Source organism: Puntigrus tetrazona, chromosome 3 (assembly GCF_018831695.1).
Source record: "Puntigrus tetrazona isolate hp1 chromosome 3, ASM1883169v1, whole genome shotgun sequence".
Taxonomy (NCBI): Eukaryota; Metazoa; Chordata; class Actinopteri; order Cypriniformes; family Cyprinidae; genus Puntigrus; species Puntigrus tetrazona.
In genome coordinates this window covers 27,611,557-27,637,238 of record NC_056701.1, presented here as the reverse complement: position 1 = coordinate 27,637,238, position 25,682 = coordinate 27,611,557, and the positions used below count along the sequence as shown (strand labels likewise).

General features: G+C 37.8%; 2 protein-coding genes across 2 annotated transcripts in view; one reads left to right on the top strand and one right to left on the bottom strand.

Moving 5' to 3' along the window:
- Window positions 1-25,682, bottom strand: part of LOC122334574 (NACHT, LRR and PYD domains-containing protein 3-like) — a 498,320-nt gene that overhangs the window by 435,339 nt on the left and 37,299 nt on the right. The window lies entirely within an intron of this gene.
- LOC122335388 (fish-egg lectin) lies at window positions 20,662-22,241 on the top strand. The gene is made up of 5 exons (XM_043233237.1): window positions 20,662-20,870; window positions 20,986-21,213; window positions 21,368-21,579; window positions 21,751-21,878; window positions 21,990-22,241. The coding sequence occupies exons 1-5, from the start codon at window positions 20,813-20,815 to the stop codon at window positions 22,132-22,134; spliced, it is 771 nt and encodes a 256-aa protein (XP_043089172.1). The 5' UTR covers window positions 20,662-20,812; the 3' UTR covers window positions 22,135-22,241.

Sequence of the window (25,682 nt, the reverse complement as noted above, 5' to 3'; positions counted from 1 at the left end):
CCTCCAACTGGTGGAGAGTCACTCACAACTCGTCAAACACAGCTTATTGCTTGCTTGTTCTGCCTGTAGAAATGAATGAATAACATATACATAACATATACTTTTGAGTTTTTTTATTGCGTACAAATACACAATAATCATCCACAAGCTAGGCAGCCTGAATATTACCTCTACACTAATCTATCAACTAGTTATATGTGATGTTTTAGCTCGTTGTTTAACTAATTAGTTAGGTTGCTAGGTTATAAACTGACAAGCGTACCAGCCCTGATCAACAACAGAATGAAAATGAAAAAAGAGGCGGCACTTGTGCACTGACTAACTATACATATACCGACAAAATCTGCTGACTATTAACGGCAATAAACATATCTGTAACCTAGTAGGATTATAAAATTTTTTTGAAATATTACATAAATGTGCCTGCATTTAAAATAAGATGGCAAAACTACACACTTCTTCAAATACTCCGGAACATAATAACAACATCTATCACTTCTAATATACATACTCAAAACAATAGTGACACCTGCTGGAAAGTCCTACAATACTGCAACACCTCTAATTCATATGTGTGTGTCTGTGTGTGTGTTATCACTGTTATCAAACCTCAGTATGTTGAGTTGACAGTTTGGATTCTTCAGTCCAGCACAGAGCAGCTTCACTCCTGAATCCTTCAACTTATTGTTACTCAGGTCCAGCTCAATCAGGGTGGACTTTGATGACTGTAGAGCTGAAGCCAAAATCTCACAGTGTTGATCAGTGAGATTACAGTCTGCCAATCTAAAAAAGAGGGAAATCCAGTTTAACATTAAGATTTCAAAAGCTTGTGTCTTGTGGGGTGTAAATATACTGATACAATTTGCATATTATGACATCATCAGGGGCTTTCATCTTGAATTTCATAATATTCAGGGATATTCAGGATATTGTATTGATGTTGGAAGTTATTTGTGTGTGTTTTTTTTCTTTGTCTTATTCCAACTGATTAGAAAAGAGAAATTCAACAATAAAACAGGAGAAAGTACTAAATTGTTACTAAAGGCTTCTATTTAGCCTAGTAGTAAAAGTACAGTGGTCTATTTTTTGTACTTTTATACCAAAAGGAAACCAACAATAAAACAGGAGAAAATACATATAAATTACTATACATGTTCATAGATTATAACATTTCACTTTATTTAGTATTATTTCTGGTATTATTACACTATCTCTAAATGTTCTACAGCTCACAATACAAATGATTGTTTTAGAACTTTTGGACAATCAATGGGAGTGATTTTGAGCTAATTGGTCAAATATATGTTGAGGACCAATACATAATCTACAAACCATACTCCACACATGTCTACACAACCCTACATATGCACACATGCACTGTCATGATTTAATGCACTTTTTAATGTTAGATCTTATAAAATAATACTGGAAAACAAAAATCCAAAATCTTCATTGTCATTATTTTCCGGGAAAAGGATCCAGCAGGATATGGCTCAACTTAAACACTAACACTGGCCTTGCATAATGATTATATCAGTGTTTAATAGTATTGTAATATTTAATCTGTTATAAAAAAATTTAAATGTAAATATTTTAATAAATATATTTATTATAAATAAACTGCTTATAGTGGAGGGAGATAAACCTATTATTCTCCTACTCATAGTAAAGCTGCAGTGACAGTCATATACTTAAACATTTAATAATAATCCTTGTTACATTCAAATGATAACTGAGATGGAAAATTTAACATACTTGAGTTTTTTCATGTAGTTGAACAGCTTTACCCCTGAATCTCCTGGGTGATTGTAGCTCAGATCCAGCTCTCTCAGGTATGATGGGTTTGAACTCAGAGCTGATGTCAGAGCATCAAAGCCTTCTTTTAAACTCCATTGGGGTTAGACAACACGTCTCTGGACCTCATTGTCAAAATCATACTCTAGATCAATACTGTCACATGGAATAGATGTTAAAATGGTTGAAGTACTGCAGCAATCATTTCAGACAACAGCTAGTCTTGTGTGAACTCTGTATAGTTAAACCTGTAAACTCTGCACCTTATTACAAATGGTAGAACCATCACTTTATGTTATTTTGCTTCATATTTAAAGTTTTTTTTTTTAATATTAGAATTAGACATGTAAAATAGAGATGTAGCAGCAGGCACATGGAGTGTTTGGTGTTGTTATATAGTCAAAAAATCAAAAATGCAAAGATTTTTTTAATGGCAGTGGTTAAATGGAGAATTTCCCGAAACAGGTGTCCAAGAGTATAGCTGCAATGAGTTCATGAATTTCTTTACTTCTAAGATTGTACCATTAAAAGCCAATAATACAAGATAATGAGGACTACAATTGAGCTGAGACTACAATTGAGCTGATCATCTAAACCAGCAGTCTTTAATAAACCATAAAGATAATACTTCCAACAAGTATGAGAATGCACAGGGCACATGGGGGGAAAAGAAAACAAAAATCTATGACAGTTCTAAGTTTAAGTCTATTACAGTTCACCCCCTCTTGGAAAGGACCATCCACATACTTAAAAAACAGAACAACAACATGGGGAGGGACAGGTGAGAACTTGGCAGGTAGTCCAGTTGGGGGACGGACACCCGGGAGGGGGCCGGCAAACAGAGTTTATGGGGGAGACGAATGAAGTAGCCGGGGAAGAAAAAAGATGGATCTGGAGCAGAAGGAAACCAGCCGGACCCAGACCACATGATGGCAGCTCACAGTGGAGCTAATGGAGTCGACTAGAGTGCTGTTTGACCCCAATCTTTCCTTTGAAAATCATGTTTCTAGCATCTGTAAAACTGCGTTTTTCCATCTTACTTAATTATTTACCTATGCTTTCAACCTCTAATGCCAGAGGGTTAATGCGGAGCTGATGGCGCCTATGACTGCTGTGGAGATGGTTATCCGGAAGGCTATTTAAGAAGGATATTAAGACTTACAGAACCAGGAGGTAAATTGAGATCCACCATATTTTGGAGAAAGCCATGAATTCTGAACACTGTCGCATCAACAACCGTCTGACCTCTTGTGGGAATCTTGGGCAAAAGTATAAAACTGTTAAACAGTTAAAACTGGAGACGCCTGGAAACATTGACTGTTCACTTGTAGAATTGCATTATAGAATCTCTGTTAGGATCTGTTCATGTAACTATTAGAGCAAGATGGCGCCACGAATGGCAGCCTCAGTGCTTAGCTCTCAAGTGCTCATATTTGGCTTTTGTTCTGGGGACACTTTTCTAGTGACTTTGTTTTTCCGTCTTTAATAAGTTTTATATACCCTGTCATTATACAGTTTATCAACTGATTGAGGGACATAAACCTATTATTCTCCTACTCATAGTAAAGCTGCAGTGACAGTCATATACTTAAACATTTAATAATAATCCTTCATTCAAATGATAACTGAGATGGAAAATTTAACATACTTGAGTTTTCCAACTGCTTTACCCCTGAACATTGTAGCAGATCCACTCCACAGGTATGATGGGTTTGAACTCAGAGCTGATGTCAGTTTCTGACAATCTCCAACAATCAAAAAACATGTTTATGTTATTTTGCTTCATATTTAAAGAATATTAGAATTAGACATTGAGATGTAGCAGCAGGCAGCAAAAAATCAAAAATGCAGTGGTGGAGAATTTCGAACCTAAGGAAACGCTGCTAAATGTAATACAAAAGGACTACAATTGAGCTGAGTACAATTAACAGTCTTTAATAAACCATAAAGATAATACTTCCAACAAGTATGAGAATGCACAGGGCACATGGGGGAAAAGAAAACAAAAAATCTATGAGCAGTTCTAAGTTTAAGTCTATTAAGTTCACCCCTCTTGGAAAGGACCTCCACATACTTAAAAAACAGAACAACAACATGGGGAGGGACAGGTGAGAACTTTAGTCAAACTTCCTCCGCTGAGACTTATGGGGAGACGAATGGAAGTAGCCGGGAAGAAAAAGAAACTCCAGCTGGACTGTGTATCATGAAACCTGCTCACAGTGGAGCTAATGGAGTCGACCCCAGACAGAGTCTGTTGGGCTTTCAGCTGTTTAGAGCGGATTGCATTGCATCAATGAAATTTTACATCAATTAAAGGTTGTGTACAGATGTAACTGTGTTAAAGAAGATGTGTTGTGCTGATGTAGAAGCACTCTTCATTAACTTTGTTCGTTTTTCCTGTGTTTATCAAACACCATAGGAGTTTTACTGGTGAACTGCTTATTCTGGTGTGTGTTTACATCCAACGCATTGAACATTGTAGTTAGCACGTGAACCTGGCTTTACAAAAACTCGCAGATCTGATCACAGAGACTGAGCAACAACACCCAGACTCTGTTTTAATCATTCTCAAGGACTTTAATAAAGCCAATCTCTCACGTGAACTGCCAAAATTCAGACAGCAGATTACCTGTCCAACACAGACTCTGTTTTACATTCTCAACACTTTAATAAAGCCACTCTGTGAACTCACAGTTACCTGTCCAACCAGAGACAGTAACATACTGGATCACTGTTACACAGTAATAAAGGATGCGTATCACTCTGTACAACGATCTGCCTTGGGACTTTCTGATCATTGTTTGATGATCAAAAAGTCCTACAAGCAAAAGCTGAAATCAGATAAACCTGTACTTAGGACTGTAAAAAGATGGACTAACGAAGCAGAGTGGGATTTACAAACCTTCTTCTCCCTCACTGATTGGACTGTCTTTGACGCTGCTGCCACAGATCTGGACAAGCTCACAGAAACGGTAACATCATATATCAGATTTTGTGAGGACATATGCATTCCTACCAGGATTTATTTAACTTATAACAACAACAAACCATGGTTCACTGCTAAACCCAGTCAGCTCCGTCAAGCCAAAGAAGATGCTCACAGGATAGGGGACAGAGTCTTGTATAAACAGGCCAAGTACACATTAGAAAAGGAGATCAGAGTGGCAAAGAGGAATTATTCTGAAAAGCTTCACACTCAGTTCTCCTCTAGTGACACAGCTTCTGTGTGGAAAGGTCTGAAAGACATCACCAATTACAAGACACCAGCCCCCAGCACTGTGGCAAATCAACAACTGGCAGACGACCTGAACGAGTTCTACTGCAGGTTTGAAAAGAAACCATTCTCACCTCCTGCAATCCCCCTCTCCCCCAAACCTGCCCTTCAACTCAGTGAAGATGATGTGTGCCAGGTCTTCAGGAAAAACAAAAGGAGAAAGGCACCAGGCCCAGACTGTGTGACTCCAGCCTGTCTGAAAACCTGTGCTGACCAACTGGCCCCCATCTTCACACATATCTTCAACAGATCATTGGAGCTGTGTGTAGTGCCTTCATACTTCAAATGCTCCACCATCTTCCCCATCCCAAAGAAATCCAAATTTACTGGACTTAAGGATTTCAGACCTGTGGCTTTAATCCCTGTGGTCATGAAATCATTTGAAAAACTGGTTTTGGGTTATCTGACTTACTGGACCCCCTGAAGTTTGCCTACAGAGCAAAAAGGTCAGTGGATGATGCAGTCAATATGGGACTGCATTATGTTCTGCAATACCTAGACAGACCAGGGACTTATGTGAGGATCCTGTTTGTGGACTTCAGCTCGGCCTTCAAACACCATCATCCCAAACCTCCTCCACCCCAAACTAACCCAGCTCTCGGTGCCCACCTCCTTCTGTCAGTGGATCAGCAGCTTCCTGACAGACAGACAGCAGTTAATGAGGCTGGGAAAATTCTCATCCAGCACCCGCACAACCAGCACTGAAGCCCCTCAGGGTTGTGTCCTCTCCCCACTGCTCTTCTCCCTCTACACCAATGACTGCACCTCTAAAGACACCTCTGTCAAACTCCTGAAGTTTGCGGACGACACCACAGTCATCGGCCTCATACAGGACGGTAACAAGTCTGCTTACAGTCAGGAGGTCAAAGAGCTGGCTGAATGGTGCAGCCTAAACAACTTCTCAAACAACAGCTCAACACGCTCAAAACAATGGAGATGATAGTGGACTTCAGGAGGAACCCCCCTGCACTCCCCCCACTCACCATCATGGACAGCGCTGTGGTAACAGCCACCATCTCCCAGGACCTGAAGTGGGACACTCACGTTGACTCCATTGTGAAAAAGGCCCAGCAGAGATTGTACTTCCTTCGTCAGCTGAGGAAGTTCAACCTGCCACAGGAATTGCTAAAACAGTTCTACTCGGCAATCATAGAATCCATCCTCTGCACTTCCATAACTGTCTGGTTCAGCTGAGCTACCAACTCTGACCTCAGAAGACTACAGAGGGTTGTCAGGACTGCTGAGAGAATCACTGGTACAACCCTCCCCACTCTCCAAGAACTGTACCTATCCAGATTGAACAAAACGGCTAAGAAAATCACTCTGGACCCCTCACATCCAGCACACTCCATCTTTGAACTGTTGCGGTCTGGTCGACGCTACAGAGCATTAAGTACCAGGACAGCCAGACACAGGAACAGTTTCTTCCCCCAGGCAGTCCATGTCATGAACACTTGAGAAGACTTATTTATTTAACATACAGATTTGCACATAACTGTCACGTTTTCCGCGGTTTTCTCGGGAGAAGGAGAAGGAGCGCTCGAGACTCGAAAAATGAACTTAAACAGATTTAATTCAAAAGTGGCAAAAATAAATATTCAAAAGGCAGGCAGGCAGAACAAAAACCACACGTAGAGACTTCAACGAACTTCAGGGACTTCAAAGACTTTAACGATCGGACAACGTGAACTCAAAACACACAGGACTAAATACACAAGGAAATTAAACTAAGTTAACAAGACACGGCTGAAGACAATTACACAATGGGAAGGCAGGGCACAGATAACACGTGGCTCAAGACAAAAAAAAACAATAATAAAGTCCAAAGATGTGACACATAACACTGCACAAACATAATTTCGGTTTACACTTGAATGTTTATAGTATATATTGTATTTTTGCTGTTTTGCACCTTTTATATTTTGTATATTGTATATAATTCTTTTTATTATCTGTCTTGTCTTGTTATCGTGTTGCAATGTAGAGCTTAAAAGAAAAAAAATCCAGACTTCAGGAGTTTTTGTCTCAGTACATAGTAAAAAGCACCAAATTATTCCTTGCGTTGTTCTTAAAATTCTGGAAATTCATTACTTCTTAGAAAAAAAAAATAGTAAAATTGAGAATGAAATTTCAAGTTGCATGCAATATTTCAGCACTCTGATGTTTGACATCATTACATTTGTACTGTTCCCAGGTCAATTTGACCCACCTATTTTTATGATCTAAGGCAACAAAATAATAAAATTTCTTAGTTATATTTGTTCATTTATGTTTTACTATCCTAGAAAGCAAAAAAGTAGCTTTTCCACGCTCAGAAAAATATGTTGTCATCCAAAGTTGGCAAGAATGAGCTAGAATTCATTTTTTTAATCTGAAATACTATTAAACCTATGCAGTTTTTCTCTAAATGTTATTTCTTTCTTATTTAGGTTCATTAACATGCATGGAAAGTTTCAACACGCTGATGTGTTTTTGTTACGTTTGTACTGTTCCTGAGTCAATTTGAAGGCTACTCTGCAGACCCAAAATAATACCATTTCTTGGTTATTTAGTTTTTTTCTTTTAGCTTTTTACTATCCTATTAAGTAAAAAAAGGTAGCTTTGCTCCACTCATTTCAATATAAAAAAATTGTTAGCCAAATATGGTAAAATTAAATCTATTTGTAAATGTATAAAAAATAAAAGTTATAGAAGTTTAAGTATATGTAAATGTAAAATATAAAAATAGCAAATTTATAAAACATGTTTACCAACAAATCTTTAAGAAATTAAAAGCCGATCATCTGAACAAGTTTTGTGCCAAATTATTATTGTATAAAAATTATAGGCAGATATCTCAAAAACATTTACTTTTAAGCAAGAATTTGTGGATGCAGTACCAAACTTTTCCACTAGATGATACACATGAATTGAACTTTTGATTTCCATTAATTAAGTTTTCTGAAGCATATATTTGCATACAGGATCATACAGGTAAGTCACCTGTTTTTGAACAGTACGGAGGCTTAATAACATTTTACATATTCAATAAGGTATCTGTAAATTTATGACCACAATGTATGGTTATTTGTTGATAATGGTCATGACACATATTTATATCTATAGTGAAAAAAATAATAAACAATATTAAGAAATTGATTTATTTACTGTGAAACACAAACCTTAGTATGTTGAGCTGACAGTTTGGGCTCTTCAGTCCAGCACATAGCAGCTTTACTCCTGAATCCTTTAGGTCATTGTTACTCAGGTCTAGCTCTCTCAGGGGGGAGTTTGGTGATTGTAGAGCTGAAGCCAAAGTCTCACAGTGCTTATCAGTAAGATTACAGTATTCCAATCTGAAAAAAGAGAGAATCTGGTTAAAGGACATAATTAATGATTTATGTTTGTGAACACAAACCCAGAAAATAGACATCAAATCTCCATCACAACTGCTGTCAAATGTAATTACTGTGCATGCATATCATTACACTCACACAGCTTTTCTGCAGTTCCTCACAGCAGGTAACAGTCTGTGTCTACCCTTTCTTGATCTGATGTTGTACTCTCTAAAATTTAACTCATCCTGCACCTTCTCTGACATCAGGATCATGTTTGCCAAAGTTGAACAGTTTGCAAGAGAAAGTCTTTTACTTTTCTTTTTAGATTTTAAAAGCACCTTCACTTCTTCGACAGCAGAATTATCCTTCATCTCAAACAAGCAATGTGTCTGATTCATCCATCTTTCAGGGTTGACGTTGTTTTTTTGACCTCGCTTAAGGTTTTGGCATATTTTCTTGATGCTCTCTGGGCTGTTCTCTGTGTGTATCAGTACATCCTGTAAGAGTCTCTGATTGGACTCCAGTGAGATGCCATGAAGAAATCGGAGGAAAAGATCTAGGTGTCCATTTTTACTGTCCAATGCTTTATTCCCAGCTTCCTTCAGGAACACATCCAGAGAAACTTTTTCACAGTGAGTTCTGGACTTTCCTGTCAGGAACATTTTTAGAACTTCACTTTTTTTGTGTAAATAGCAGAAAAACACATACAGTGCTGCAAAAAACTCCTGAAAGCTCAGATGTATAAAGCTGTAAACTTTTCTCTGATGAATCATAAATTCCTCCCTAAAGATCTCAGTGCAGATCCCAGAATACAAAGAGGCATCAGTTACGTCTATGCAGCTCTCTCTCAGGTCCTCCTCATAAAACATCACATTGCCGTTCATCAGCTGATTGTAAGCCAGTTCAGCAAGTTTCATAATCACTTCTCTGTTGGACTGCAAGGGTTTCCCTGGATATTTCTCTTCATACTTCTGGTTCTTCATATTTGTTTGAAGGAGTAGGAAATAGATGTACATTTCAGTCAGAGTTTGAGGGATTTCTGCACCGTCATCTTGTTTCAGGATGTTCTGAAGCACAGTGGCTGAGATCCAGCAAAAGACGGGGATGTGACACATGATGTGGAGGCTTTTTGCTCTTCTGATGTTTGCAATGATTCTGCTGACTTGATGCTTGTCACTGATTCTCTTTCTAAAATATTCCTCCTTCTGAACGTCACTGAATCCCTGAATTTCTGTCACACGGTTGATGTAGTTAGAGTGAATCTGATTGGCTGCTGCTGGTCTGGTGGTGATCCAGATGAGAGCAGAGGGTAGCAGATGTCCTTTCATGAGGTTTGACATCAACAAACCCACTGATGAAATCTCCATAACATCAGAAACTTTCTGACTGTCCGAAAACATCAGTGAGATTCTGCTTTCATCCAGACCATCAAAGATGAACACAACTTTACATTCATCATAAATCTTTGAGTCCAAATACTGAAGTTCTGGATGAAAGTCAAGCAGAAGTCTGTGAAGACTGTCCTGATGATCTTTAATCAAGTTCATCTCTCGAAATGCAAGAACAAACATAAAATCTACATCCTGATTGGCTTTTCCCTCGGCCCAGTCCAGAATGAACTTCTGCACAGAGACGGTTTTTCCAATTCCAGCGATGCCTTTAGTAAGAACAGTCTTTATTTTGTCTTTCTTCTTTCTCTTCATCTTGTCACATTCTTGTTCATGTAAAGGATTAAAGATGTCATTGCAGTTGATTGGAGTCTCTTGGAGTGTGTTGTAACTTTTCTCCATCTGTAGCACCTCATGTTCTTCATTCACTCCTTCAGTCTCTCCCTCTATGATGTACAGCTGTGTGTAAATCCTGTTCAGGAGGGTTTGATTCTCTTGTAGTTTGACTCCCTCAAATAAGCTCTCATACTTGTTCTTCATGCTGGTTTTGTGCTGGTCTTTGACTCTCTGCAGATCATTATGCACTGGTTGGTTACAAACAGGATGTCCGGCTGCTTCTGTGTTATGATGACTGAAGTGGTTATAGTAGTAGGAGGATGGGGAGGTCTGACAATACACATATCTGGTCTCGTCAGCTGTCCCATCACTGAAAAGACATTAAGAAAGAAAACTTTGAGAAAGAAGTGTTTGTTTAATAGAACTCTTTAACATATAATAAACCTATTGTTCCTAGTTGATTTTCTGTTTTCACAAATTAAGTAAGATACTGTTCTCCTACAACACTTCATATTTGTATTTCTATCTAATTAAACACACCTGTGTGAGATGTAAAATAATAAAAGGCATTTGTTTGATTTGTCTTCAGTATAAAAAGGGCAATTTGGAATTCCTGAAAGCACAGAGGTGGCATATTTTACTCACCCTTATGCCATCTAAGTCTTTAAGATGACTTCTTTTATTATATTCTTTCATTTAGCAATATTATATTCTTTCATTTTACTTTTTGTCCCTTAACAAGTGGGAGGCACATATGCAAACTTGTAATTCCTACACCGTTCACCTGATTTGGATGTAAATACCCTCAAATTAAAGCTGACAGTCTGCAGTTAAAGCACATCTTGTTCATTTTATTTCAAATCCATTGTGGTGGTGTATAGAACCAAAAATGTTAGAATTGTGTCGATGTCCCAATATTTATGGACCTGACTGTATGTGGACAACACCCCTCTAAAACCAGCTGCTGCTGACCAGCTTAAACCAACTAAGACCAGGCTGGGCTGGTTTTAGCTGATTTTTTCAGCAGGAAATGAATAATATAATCAGGTGAAACGACATCAGACCTGCTTAACGTTTAACGTGTCTACTTGGGGCCTATTGAGTAGGAAAATATATTGAATTTCTCTGAAACGACACGTCAGTTTTACTACTGGATGTCCTGTACATAGGGCTTTTCAAAGATACCAAATGACTGAATGTTTCACCATGACTACTTCCTCTCTATGGTCTTAGAAGCCGGAACTGTTGATTCTGAATGCCATAGGCAGATTACTATGACCCCGGTAACACGATTTCTGATATATGGATTGGATAAAATCTGTAATATAAACATAGTTCTAGAAGCAGCGCAACCAAGAGAAAAGCTATGAATAGACTATTGGAAACAGTTTAATACTCATTCATGGACAAAATAAAGTAAGACTAAGATTCTGAGAGTTTAGGCCAGCAGACAAGGCTAATAATGGCCCATCACTGTGTTCAAGATTTTATAGTTAAAACTATATTTTAGTCTTTAAACTAAATATAAATAATGTTTACAGACTAAAACAAAAATTTAAATACGTTTTATGCTGTTTTAATGAATGGCATAAATGTTGTGTCATTTACATAAATTAACACATTACTATTAATAATATAAATATTATTCTAATATTAAAATAATAAAATGTCAGTGACAGTAACTGTAGTTTACTGACAAGCTGTGCAAAACAGCTTTCATCGTAGAATGGTTATAATGTGCATTTGAAATAGCATCATGTGCAAAGCATCTTTCCAAATGTGAAGCATTTATAAACCATTCATTTATAAACCTTATAAACATGCATCGGCTAGTAAATTATAATCAGAAGAACTCAGATAAACCATATATTGTTGTAGCAGTGTGTTTATTATCCATGTTAAATCAGTGAAAGCAGTTCAATCTCCTGTTTCCTGGAACAACGTGCATTACCTTTGTAGCATATATGGAGTTTTAGCATGAGGGCTTGGGATGGAGATTTACTCACAGAACTGTGATTCATAGACAAGCTGCGCATAAAATCACATTCTATTAATCGTGCAGCACTATAAACAAGTCATCCATTCAAAATAGTTTTTTTGTCCAAAACATGGACTTATTTCAGAATAAAAATCTGGTGGCTGTCTGTATTAATAAACAATTGAATCTTATTCAGATTTTTTTTTTTTACAAAGACTGATTAATTCACAAACAAATTGTTTTGGTCAAAAAATAAATAAAATAAATCATGGATTAACTAAATGCATTATTTCTGTATTACCTCTGCTTTCCTCTCTGTCCACTGATGCAATCCTCATCTCCCACCGGAGCGCTAATGGATACTGGAGATGCTGATCTCTTTCGCTTCCTGCTGGTGATTCTAAGTAAATGAGATACATTTCAGATTGTTTCTCTACAGAGTAATACAATAATGCAATAAGCATTTAGAGATGTAACTAAATATTTAAATTTCCATGTTATAATTTAACTGTAAAGTTGCCTTTAAACTGGATACAAAGAATGAAAGGCTAGAACCTCATAATATTGGACCGGATCCAGTGTGTTAAATGTGACCCTGGACCACAAAAGTGTATTATAGCAATAACCAAAATCCAAGTCAAGTCAACTTTGTCAAGTCTACCACACGAACAGTACATATGGAGAATTGAAATTGCATTACTCTCTGACCCTAGGTGAAAAATAAAAATAAAAATTACAGAAACAAAAGTATAAAATACAGTGATGAAAAAATAAAATGCAATGAATGGGTCAAAATGGTGTCACAAATGAGGGGTTTTGTAGTCCCCAAACAGGAAGTAGCCGCAGGGGGGGTGGGATGGTGGGTCAGGTCCATGTGGGGATACAGGGCTTGAGGCAGAGCTGAGACTGTCCAGAACAAAGCAAGGGAGGATCCGGCGGGGTAGTATGAAAGACCCTGGGTAGCAACTGGGACCTAAGAAGGGACGAGACACAATAGACAGGCAGAACAGTTGGAACTAGAACCCTCCAGGGTGGACTGGGCTGGCCAGGACAAAGAAGCAGAGACATAACATAGACTGGGTATTCGTGACCCTGAGGACCGAGACTGAGGACTCAGGCTGGATGAATATTCACAGACAGCAAATAAATGGAGCAGGCCGGCAGACCAGACGGGTCTCAGGAGTGGACTCTGGGTCAGGAAAGGCCTCAAGGGCAGACAGTGGACGAGAAAGTCCTCTGAAGCAGGTTCGTGGACTTGAATGGGCACTGGAGGGGATTGATGGGCAGAAATGGGATCAGGAGCAGATTTGCAGACTGGTGTAGAAGTAGAGCAGGGTGTGGCCCAAACACACAAAATGGCAACCGCCATTATAGGAAGTGCAGTGGATGAAGTGCAGAGAACAGTCTCAGGGATGACTTAAGATGAAGCCCTGGGGATACCAGCTGCCCTCACTGAGATCACTGGTGGGTCCGACAGACTGGATATCAGCCTCAAATGCCCTTGGAATGCCCTGCTGTCCTCAAATGCAGCATCCCCAATGCCTGGAAATACTGGAGAGGTATCCATAGTGTCTGAGAACTGGGGCTGGATATCTGCAATGGCTGAAGGTTCCGGTGTGGCAGCAAACTTGTGCAGTGGCTCAGGGATGGCTGCCCTCTTGGACAGCAGCTCTGGGAAGGTGGCCCTCTTGGGCAGGGGTCAGGTGTGGTGGCTATCTTGGCTGAGGAATGGCGGCCATCTAGTGAAGGGCTCCACTGGCAAAGCCACCATTACAGGGGTCGATGCGGTGTCCTCCTCCTCTGCAATACCCTCACAAAGAAGTTGTGTCTTGGAGTGGTTGGTTTATTCCCTCACAAAAGAAGTCAATCAAAACACAGTCCGATAAGATAAGACAGGTCTAGATATTCCTGGGTATAATCCTCAAGCGTTCGGGTGCCCTGCTTGAGGGTTAGTAAAGACATTGCGAGGCACATACCTGGCCATGATTCGGATGACAAGCCACTGGATCCTGGTTTGATGTAGCATTCTGTCACGAATGAGGGGTCTGAGGCGTGCGAATCCATTTACAGGCTTTTAATAGGCAAAGGCATTGTCAAAGCAGGTAAACGTCGAAACACAGCAAATAGGAATATGCAAGGCAAGGCAACAACAAAATCAAAACACAGGCAGAGGTCGGGCCAAGAAATTTGAAAGCGAAGACATACAGGTGAAAGGCCTGCTTCTGGATTTATAGTCCCCAAACAGGAAGTAGCCGCAGAGGAAGCGATTACAATTCATCCTGAGGTAAAGGCTCCCTTTGCTGGCTTGGCGTAACAGATGGTTGGTTTTTCTTTCATTAATATTATTAGGATAATAAGTAAACTTGATGTTTCGTGATTATATTCTGTAAATATGGGCTATCATTTGCATCAGATTCCAGATTTTTTGTTGTGTCTCTCTCAATCAAATATTGTCCTGTCCTAACAAACCATACATCAATAGAAAACTTATTTATTAAGCTTTCAGATGATATATAGCCCAAATATCAATTTAAAAATTTTCCCTTATGACTGGTCCAGAGTCATAAATGTTCTCCTGCTTGCAGCTTTGGATGAAAGCATGTCTTTTGTTGCATTGTGCTGCTGATGTCCAGACTAGAATTATTATTTCCCAATATAGCAAATTTGTTTTGTGCCGAAAACTGATTATTTTCATTTTTTAGTTAAACTACAATGTTTATTCTATTAAGAATTTATTATATGAACATAAACTTACTTTCTACATTAAGTAGGCCTACATAATTTGAGTCCCATCAGCTTTTTGAAAACGATGCTACACCCCTGGCGGGATAAATAGATAAGGAACATTTTCTAGTTACATGATACTCACTCAAGGTCAGAGGTCACAGGAGGTTTATCCTTTAGTGTAGGGGGCAGAAGCATAGAGTTGTTACTCTTCACAGACATACAACTGAATCCTGAAGATGCTGCTGTCTGAGCGTCAACAGAAGACTCACACTCTTTTTCATTACACACACTCATTTCACAGACAGGATTCTCCTCTTTTCTCTCCTCACATACACCATTTCCAAGCTGTTCTTCTCTTCTTCCTACATGAGAAATTAGATTTCAGTTTTGTATGTGGAAACAACATACATAATACACTTAACTGTGACACACTGAAGAGATACTGAGAATAGTGTGGGGATGTTCTGTATTTTTCGATAGTGGCTGAAATTGGCATGATAAGAAAGATTAGGCTTTTTTCAGTAACACATCATCTGATACAGTCTTAATTTTTCTAAAAAAAATTAGGTATAGCTGATGTTTGTTCAATCACGTCATTATACATCCCTATCATTGTACTCTTCTACTTTATACTGTTCAGTGCTTTGATATAACCTGTGTTGTTAAAGCGCTATATAAATAAAAATGATTGATTGATTGATTGGCCCTGGAGATTTAATTTAGCTCTAATCTCAGACAAGTTGTTTGTGAGTTATATTACTTCAGAAATAGACTCTTTTCTTAGTGTAAGTAGGACCCCAGGAATGTCTGTCTACTATGTGGGAAGCATTGAAGGCATACCTTAGAGGCCAAATTATTATGTTCTGTGTATGTCAGAATAAAATTAATTGACTTAAGACATTGACAGATCAGCACACTCAATTACTCAATTCAGAAATTGAAGCAGCAATCGGGAGTATGCGGACTGGCAAAACACCAGGTCCAAATGGATACCCAACTGAAGTTCTGTACTCAACTTTCTTCATTATTGCTATCCATCTTTGAAAAAAAGAGAAAGAATTTCTAGTTCTAGGTGTATAGAAGATGTTCTTCCAGTAGTTATATCACCTGATCAAATAGTCTTCATCAAGAATCAATATTTTCTTATTTTAAACCAGACATCCGATTCTTCAAAAGTTATTTTATCACTTGATGCCGAAAAGGTGTTAGATCGGGTGAGAGGGAATTTTCTGTCCCGTATTGTAATTGAACCTCTAGCCAATAGCATTACGGTTATCTAATAATATTGGAGGGGTGTGGAGGGGAAACTTTGAGCATAAAGTATCCTTATGCTGACAATGTGTTGTTGGATATTTCTGACCCATCCTCAAATCTTCCTAATTTTTTTCACTTGCTCAGTGAGTTTGGTCAACTAGCTATAGCTATAAACTTAATTACCAAAAGAGTGAATTACTGGTCAGTAAATGCTATGGCAATTTTGTACCTCCTGGAGAAACATGAGACAGAGAAAAAGAGAGAGAAATCATCACAATCCAGTATTATGTTCTAAGGTACCATTGGCACATCATTTATCTGCCTCCTTTGAACAATTAGTCCAGAGATTTACTATTCTTTTAACATATTATAGATATTTACAACTCAGAAGCTTTGTATCATCAAATTTAAACTGTTTCACCTGTTGTCCTCATCAGTCTCTATTCTCGAACATGAGTGCAGAGAAAAACGATCCATTAGCAAAATTTATGGATTACTTAATCTACATAATCCGTTTACCTTAGCAACACTAAAAACAAAAAATGGGAAAAGGAACAGAGGACCAAGTATCAGATGATGTTCGGCAGGAAGCTATTCAGAGAATACACTCTTGGGATTCAATTTTCAAGACCTTTTGCTGGCAGCAATATTTGGAATTGTTACTCAAGACTATAATTTAAGCAGATCCCAGTGTTGTTTTGTTGTTACACTTCACAAATACATATACAAACATATATATACACACACACACACACACACACACACACACACACACAGGCCTACATATGTTTGTATCCATGATGAAAGATTTGAGTTGGACAATAGAAGAACTCGCGCACCACAGCTCAAAATAAAAAAATAAATAAGCGCTGTGGATGGAAGGAAATAGATTCTTTTATGTTTCTTCTGAGTTAATCAAGTTAGCTCCTAAAAGTGCGGCACGCCTGTACATTTTACATTTACATTGTCATATAATCCGGGGTATTTTTTTTTTTTTCATTTTTATTTATTTTTTGCCACCTCGGTATTCGCCCTTAAGGCCCGTGTAGGTGTAAAAGCTATATCTAGCCTGTAGATAGATTATGTTACAATTACCATTTGGATAAAGATGCTATGCAACGCTTTTAATTAACTTACCGTTGTGTGAAGACATTTCTGACGTTAAACTATCTGAAATGGCGGGTGGTCATCCAGTCTGATGTAATTGCTTTCAGTTTCGGTATGAAAGACCGCCAGAGGTATCCAGCTCTTCCCTGAACTGGTCTGAACATGCTGATGTGCTACGTGCTACTCATATGTAGCAGATAAGGTTAAAACATATGAAACAACTCTTTCTTTAGCCCATTTCTCAACCGTTAGCTTTTGTTAAGTGTTTTCTCATTTGACTAACGGGTAGGTTTTGGAGCATGGTACTGTGTGACAAACATAAAGAAGTTTTCCCGGGTACGAGGCTATAGCATGTGAGAATCAGCCTTTTCTCACAGCAACTAAAATAAACGTGTGTGAAATAAAAACTTTCTCTGTTTAAAATTTTCGATCAAGTGAAATGGCGTCACCTTTATCTTTATAGCGCTTTATACAGAACTGAATGTTTCATATTAAATAATAATAATGTAGAGAATAATATAGAGAATGGAAATGTGTCGTCACAATGGCAATGGCATTCTGGGAATTAAGAACATGTAGGGGCGTGTGATGGCCCATGTGGTGGCCACAAACATCAGTGACCAGTAATGTTACATGCACACACATCCACAAACAATTTATATATTTAATTTCATTTGATTGAGTTAAAAAGATTATTATTTGAGTTTATTTAGCATTAAATATCTTGATTAAAATAAGACCCACACACATTTGGATTCAATGGTTTTATTTAAACACTTTACTTGCAGCTAGTTGGGTGCACACAATCTAGTTGCTGTATTGTTTGTTAATTTTTGTTTTCTTTTGAGTTTAAGTTACCATGTTGTGGAGGATGGTGGAGATTCTTTGTTTCTGCGCTGGCTGACTGCTTTAAAGACGGCGGGCCGCCATGTTGACAACTTTAAAGGCCACGGGCCTGTTCCACTCCTCAGATGGCTGGGAGGGAGATCCAAGATTATTTCATTTGAATTAATTAATTTTTAGATGTTTATGTCCTCCGTCCTGTATTGGGGTTGGCTTTATTGAAGATTTATGATAGGGCTTTAAGCTCGGAAATTTGTCTAGTTTATGGTGGGGGTTTGTAGATCGTTTCTTTGTTTTGTGTCTCCTATGTCGTTAAATGTGGACTAGTCCTTTTGTATAAATGTGGTTGTGTTTGTTATTTTGAGAGGTTGGTTTGGTTTACACGGTTGATTTATTTGAGCTTGTTTTGTTTGTATTGTTTAGGCCTAATAATCTAATTATTTGTTTGTTTGATTTTCTTTTGTAAGATTTTGTTTCATTAAAGAAAATATATATTTTTGAACATATGGTTCGGTGCCCTTACTGCTAAATTGCTCTGTCCCTCACAGGGCGCTACAGTGGAGATCAGAAAATATAGCAGATGTAGACGTTGATATTATTATTGTTTATATTATTATACCTAAGGTCGTGTTGGAGTGGTTAAGGCTCACTTTAACGCTATTGATTAACGCTATGCAGTAAGGGCCCTTCCAACGTGATCTTAAGCTGAATCACATAAATATAATATAATTTCTACATTCACTAAGCAGCTGAAAGGTAAACTGAAACTCGCTATGGTAAACAACTTAAATTAGTCGTGGCTTAATAACTGATCTCTGTTAAACTGTGATCCCACACTACAAACAGAAGAAAATGATATGTGGAAATATTAACTGCAGCAGCTCATTGATACCCAGCCACAGTGGTGTAGTGGAGGGTAAATGATGGTATACGAACGGCATATACCCACTTCTTTATCAGTCGGCTTTGCTTATACCCACTTAAAAAAATCCTTTCTGATGCACAACATTCATGTCCTGTAGAGTCCTCCGTTAGTCAATTCAAAATTCAGTCAAAATTCTTCAAACGACTGATACGAATATCTTAATTATTAATTAAATACGTAGCAATTTGAACATTTTAAACTTTATACGTAGAAAGTGTACGTTTTATCAACAGTAAAAATGTATGTTTTTAATGTTTGTAAATGTTGTTTTCATACTTGATATCATAAACTGAATATTTACAATGGAAAGGCTGTGGAAAGAATACTAAATGGCAAGGATCTAGCATACTTCAATGAAAGCAAAGAAAATAGTTTTGTGAGGTCAGCAGTAAATTTACCCACAGTATCTCAAAGTTTAGCTAGACAATGCAAATTGGAGGAGCTTGATCAAACCGCAAAAAGTAGAGATCATTATGCTGTCAGATACATAATAGTTATTGAGGTGAAACAAAATACCTTTCTGGTAAAACAGAGTAAGGAAAAAATGGGAAAGACCATTCCATATCAGATAACTAGAGATCAGTTGCACAAACATCAAATTTATGCAATATAGCGGAAGGAATGGTTACAGCTTGATTAATTACATTGGACAAAAAATTATTTTATGTTCCTATTAAAGTGATTTTAGAAAAGGTTGCTATACAAAGGATGATATCATATGCTTATTAATCAAAAAACTATTTTGGAGTCTTCATATTGAAAAAAACACATGTTGTGTAAACAAATTGGGTAAAATAGGTTTTAAACGAAGGCTATGTAATCACTGTAGTTCATTTGGATTTGCTGTTATTAATCCCTGAAATATTTGGTCATGGTCAAATTTTGGTCATGGCCAAAAATATTGGTACCCTCGGTAAATATGACCACAGACGATTGTGAAAATGAATCTGCATTGCTAATACTTTTGATCCTTTATTTATTAAAAAAAATCACAAAAAATCTTTTATTATATAATTAGAATTCTAAATCGGGGGATTCAAATAAAAAATTCTAATCCAAAATTTAAATTTAAATCCATTTAAAGCTTGTTCCATGCTCTGTATCCTCTTTTTGTCAGATTCTCTCTCAAAACTGGTTTAAGGTGGGCCGTTCTGTAGTGTTGAGACCCTGTGGTGAGCCGAAGCTGTGGTTCTTTGCACTGCACCAGTTAAGGTTTGGCGTGGACTGGCCCTAGCCCACTATGTCTGCATAAAGCCAGCATGGCCCCCCAGGCACATGTGTACAGGGTTATATTGTGTGCTGTTGCCTTCACAAGTAAACATAATGATTATTCTCTGTAGGACCGTTCAGATGACTACAAAATCACCAATAGTTTCGTAAAGTGTACGTTTAAATTGGCACAAAACTGTTTAATGCAGTTTTATTTTTATGGCTATTTAGCTCTCCCTTGTTATAAGTCTCCTTGACATTTGACATAAAAGGCAATTCATGAACAGAAATCCAGCAATAAATATTTTATTTTTTAATTATTTAATGTTAAATGAGCTAATGCATCACCAAATTACCTTGTTGCTACAAAAATCTTTTTTTGCTAACATGTAACAGAGGATTTGTAGTTCACTAACGGTCAATCAACACCTAGATAATCACTTAATTATCTCATTAAGTTCAGCTGTGTTTCTGTGCTATAGAACTCAGAGTGTAGTTAAACACTGGAGATTTTGCTGTAATTCACTAAAGAGAAGAATCCACTCTGACTGCTGGATTCTGATCTGACGAGTCAATGTTGGTTTTTTAAGTACTGAGTTCACTTATGTAAATTGTTTCTGACTCTGGATAGGTTTAAACAACAGGCTGTTTTGTGGCACAATGAAGGTTCATCCAAGCATCTTGTTACTTTTCAGCTGCCAGTTTCTTCACAATCTGGGTAAATGCGTTTTGGTTTAACTGAAATCGCTTTTATTAGCTTATTTTCTGTATAAAAAGTAACCCACTTAAGAGTCACTGTTTGCAATTACGGATTCCTCTGTCTGTATTTTCAGCTTTAGACTGTACCATGATGAGCGGTAACCTGAAGCAGATAGACACTGGGTTGGGTTCAGTGGTTGGCGTGAACAATCAGAACGAAGTGTTTGTTCTGCTTGATAATGTCTTCACAAAGATCAGCGGGTCTTTAAAGCACTTCAGTGTCGGTCCTGCTGGTCAGTTGGGAGTGAATGTAGCAAACAACATCTTCAAGTATCAGAGCGGTTCCTTCGTTCAGTTTCCAGGTGAAGTTAGAGCATGACAAAACGTGTCTGAACATCCTTGGACTTGCATGTTAGAATCTCAAAATATTTTATAGTCCCAAAGACATCCCTTTTTTTTTTTTTTTTTTTCCTGTAAGAATTAATTGTTCATTTAGCTTGTTGCTTGTGATGCTAGGGCTTCTCAAACAGGTGGATGCTGGAGGTGATCAGATCATTGCAGGTGTCAACATGAATGATGACATATTCTGTTTAAATATGGATGCTAACAACAAATGGCCATCCAGCAATACTCCTTGGTTTCAACTTAATGGAAAGCTGAAGTATTACAGCTGTGGGCCGTACAGCTGTTGGGGAGTGAACGGCAATGACCAAATCTACATCCTAAGGGTAATGGCATTGAGTTTAAATGACATGCTGTTAAATATGAGTGAGTACAAGTACACCAGACTCTTTAAATTACAAATGGGGAAAAAAAAATAAAGATACTGGAGCATAGCAGCAAATGTTTTGTGATGTGACAATACTAAGACTGACTGGATTGTCTCTTGTCTTGTGCAGAATGTGTCTAATAATGTCTGTTCTGGGTCTGGTGACTTTATGAATATTCCTGGACTTCTCTCCATGGTCGAAGTAGCAACTGATGGCAGCGTCTTCGGTGTCAACTATCAAGGGAACTTGTACCAAAGGTGAGCTGAATAGTTCCAATACAAGTATTAGTAAAACAAATTAACTTATGAATGGGGTTTTGTGATGTAACTCAAACTCTGCATTGAAGAAACCATCATTGTCTGTTGCAGAATTGGTGTCACTCGCTCCAACCCAGTTGGCACAGACTGGCAATCAATGGCTGTCTGTCCCAATGGCCACAAGCATGTGAGCTTTGACCTGGGAGTGCTGTGGGTCGTTTGTGTTGATGGCTCCATTCGTAAATGCCCTTTATAATGTCACTGCAGAAACAGTAGCTCAGTCACTAAAATGAAACCTCAAAGTGTCATTAACAGAAAAGCTTAATACTTGTTGTTGAACCAATAAAATCTTGAAAGCAAGCATCTCGCTTGTCACTTGGCTCAGTAATGTAGCCCAGGAGGAGGCGATCAGGTAAAGACTGGCTTACCTCTGAAGAAACAAGGAAAACCCTGAGGACAACACCGTCCTATTGGCAATCCAAGCACTCAGGCATGCAAGTTAGCAGAGTAAAGGTATGTTTAATGTGGACCCCTTTCTGAAGTTTTGTCATTTAATTAGATAAATCTTATTTCTAGGCTATATCAGGTAAGGCAGACATCAGTCCTGGAGAGCCGCAGCCTTGCAGGGTTTTGTTACAACCCTAATAAAGGTTTGAACAGTTACTTGGAAGCTACAGACAGGTGAATTTTAATTGGGGTTGGAGCTGAACTCTGCAGGGCTGCGTCTCTCCAGGACGGGAGTTCTCCGTGTATGAATGGACATGACGCATGACTCAGTCAAATGAACATTTAAGACTCACATGGACCTTTTCAAAAACAGTTAATATTGACTATGGCTGACAAGCCATGACTCCCAGTTCCAAACTAAAGTGCTGAAACTCCAATCCTGACTTCTAGAAGAGCAGAAACCACTTCTCCAGACAGGAGTTGGAAAACAAGGGTATGTGGCATGCAACAAAAATACTTCTATTGCAATCAATCATTGTGTATAAGACTGCATGTGGATAATTTTTTTTTTTTTTTTTTTTTCTAACACTCCTTTCACTCCATCTCCAAGGCATAGGGAGACCTCCCACAATAGACCATTTTTGGTGCTTTTTGTTTTGCAGAACAAATACCCTGGCTCTAAATCGGTGTCATCATTATTGCTATTTGTTTCATGATCGCTTCCATCTTGAATAAACCCTAAAGCATTCCAGATGTTGTGTCTGTTTAATTTAACAAAACTGTAGAGAGTCTTGTGGTGATCTTGTTCTCTAGCTTCTTGCTAAGCTAAGTCCAGATGCTTTGATTGGGAGTAGCTATGTTGCCATTGTTCAGCAAAAGACTAGAAATTAAATTTCTGGTTTCTTGGGACCATCTGGCATAACTAAATCCTGACTCAAAAAAATGGCATATATTGTCTACTTGGGTTTATACTCTACATTTTATATTACTAACAATATGGTAATGTTGATCGCTAAATGCACAATATATTCTAAAAACTAACATGGGCCATATGTACAGCTGTAATTAGCATTCAACTGGTAATGATACAAGTGGTATAACTACTAGCAAAGTTTTTTTTCAGTAAACATTAATCTTAGCTCACTTGAATGCTGTATCGTTGTAACAAAGATTTTTTTTTTTTCATTACTGTTTTTATAAAAGTTATTACAAATAGCTTCAGCCACAACTCTTGTAGACAGGAAGTGCTCTGTACGCCTGTTTTAGTTTTGCTGTATCTCCACAGAAACAGGGTTAAAGCAGGCTGCTCGGGCAGAACAGAGGCCTGGGTTTCTCAGAAAGCTTCTCTAAATGAAGCAGGAGAACGTAACGCCACACCGGCAGAGAGAGCCTTCTCCTAAATATTGACTCATCTCCACTCCCTCTGTTGACCAGCATATAGCCTGAGCTCACAGTAGGCTCTACGAGAAGTATTACCAGTTATTCTGGTTTACTGAGTGTTTTCCTGTTTGATTCTGACCGTGACTGTGTATGATTTCTGCCTGTTGACCTGTTCTTGATTATTGGCTTTGACCCTCTGGTTTAGTTGTCAGATTGGACTGTTTGTATGTTTATTTGACCCATTACCTGCCTAACTACCTTCCCTACGGACTCTCCCACGAACCTGTTTGCCGACTCTCTGCCTGCCCTCTGAACTCTGAATATGGATTCGAACGTATCCTCCTCTTCCTCATTACAGAGGTTTTGCTCAGATCTTGACTAGCTCAGCTAGCCGGATCCCATCTTCTTGAGGAAGAAATGAGCTGATTTTGAAATGTAACCTGCCTCTATCTCCTTTTACTCTTCATTCTCTGTTTGTTCTTCCCGTCTCTGAATCTAAATTAGTTCATATAGTAAAAAGGTCAGTGCTAGGTTTAGATGATTAACTTATCAGGGTAAAATGCTAAAGCTAATATATTACACATGATTAGGGGTTAAACAATTTAAGGCATACGTGGAGGTGTTCAAATACTTTTATTTTGAAATGTGTTTTTGTGAAACGGAGACTGAAGTGAAGAGCGTGGCGGAGCGCGAAGAAGAAATCTGGAGCACGAGGTGCGCGAGTACGATCGACAGACAGAAGAAACTGAAATTAAAAGAAATAAAGCTCAACTCAGTTTTTTTCTCTTATAAGTGGACAGCAGTCTGCGAGTTTCGAGGTGAGCTGACGAGGAGCTGGACCGAGCTTGTTCTGCTGCTGTGGACGTTGTCACCGAGAATTGCGTTGAAGCTGGACTGTGAGCCAGTGTGATGCAGATGGAGGGAAAGAAGGATTAGTATTTCTATATTTAGAGAGCTACCTTGTACATGAACTTTCAGAACTTCAATCCTCGTCAGTTGTGGCCACAAGAGACACCTAACAAGGCAGGTAAAAACATACTTACAAATTTAAGTACAGGAATTAAATGTACTAGTAGTTAAAGACCTAGATCTTGAAGCTCTAGTCGTCCAAGATAAAGTGAACATCTTTGTACCCCCTACACTGTAGTGAAATTTCCCGCTACACATACAGTGCCCTATTTATTTATATATATTACTCACATTAACTGTTAATCATCTTCTCAAGGGTTGCCAGATCAGCAGTATCTCTGAGATACATTATTAATTATTTAATGTAGCGACATTAATAATGTTGTAATAAAGTTGTCTGTTTTACTGAATATATGACGTTAAATAACACACAATATGTAGAGCGTATGAACATTATATTAACACACTTATCTCTGGCTGATCACATTATTTCTGTAATACTGACAGTTTCTGTCACATGAATCATTAAGCGTTAAATGATCAGCTGTATGCCATGAACTGTGCTGTTCATTTATTTTAATGGTAAAAAATAACTCATAAGGCTTCTATAGATATTGCACAGCATTATAAAACCTCCCAAAAAAAATCCCAATAATCCTCCAAAAATATTATCAAACAATAATATATGTTTAAGAAGGGATCAAGTGTGAATACAACTAAGTGTAAAAATAACTTTGTATGAAAATAAAATAAAAATAAATTTGAAGTTTTGCATAGTATGATAAAATCCTCCTTAAAGTTTTAAATTATTAAAAAATATTATTGAACAAAAATATTTAATTACTATTTTCCTGAGAAAATAGTAAAAATAAGTATAAAATATTGCATAGTATCATAAAATCTCTGCAAAATTCAAAATAATCAAATTCAAAAATATTATTAAACAATAATATATTATTTAGATTTTCCTGAAAAAAAGAAGTTACTCAGGGTTTAATTTATTTTAATAGTAAAACTGACTCTTAAAAATGTTATAAATATTGCACAGTATCATAAAATCCCCCTAAA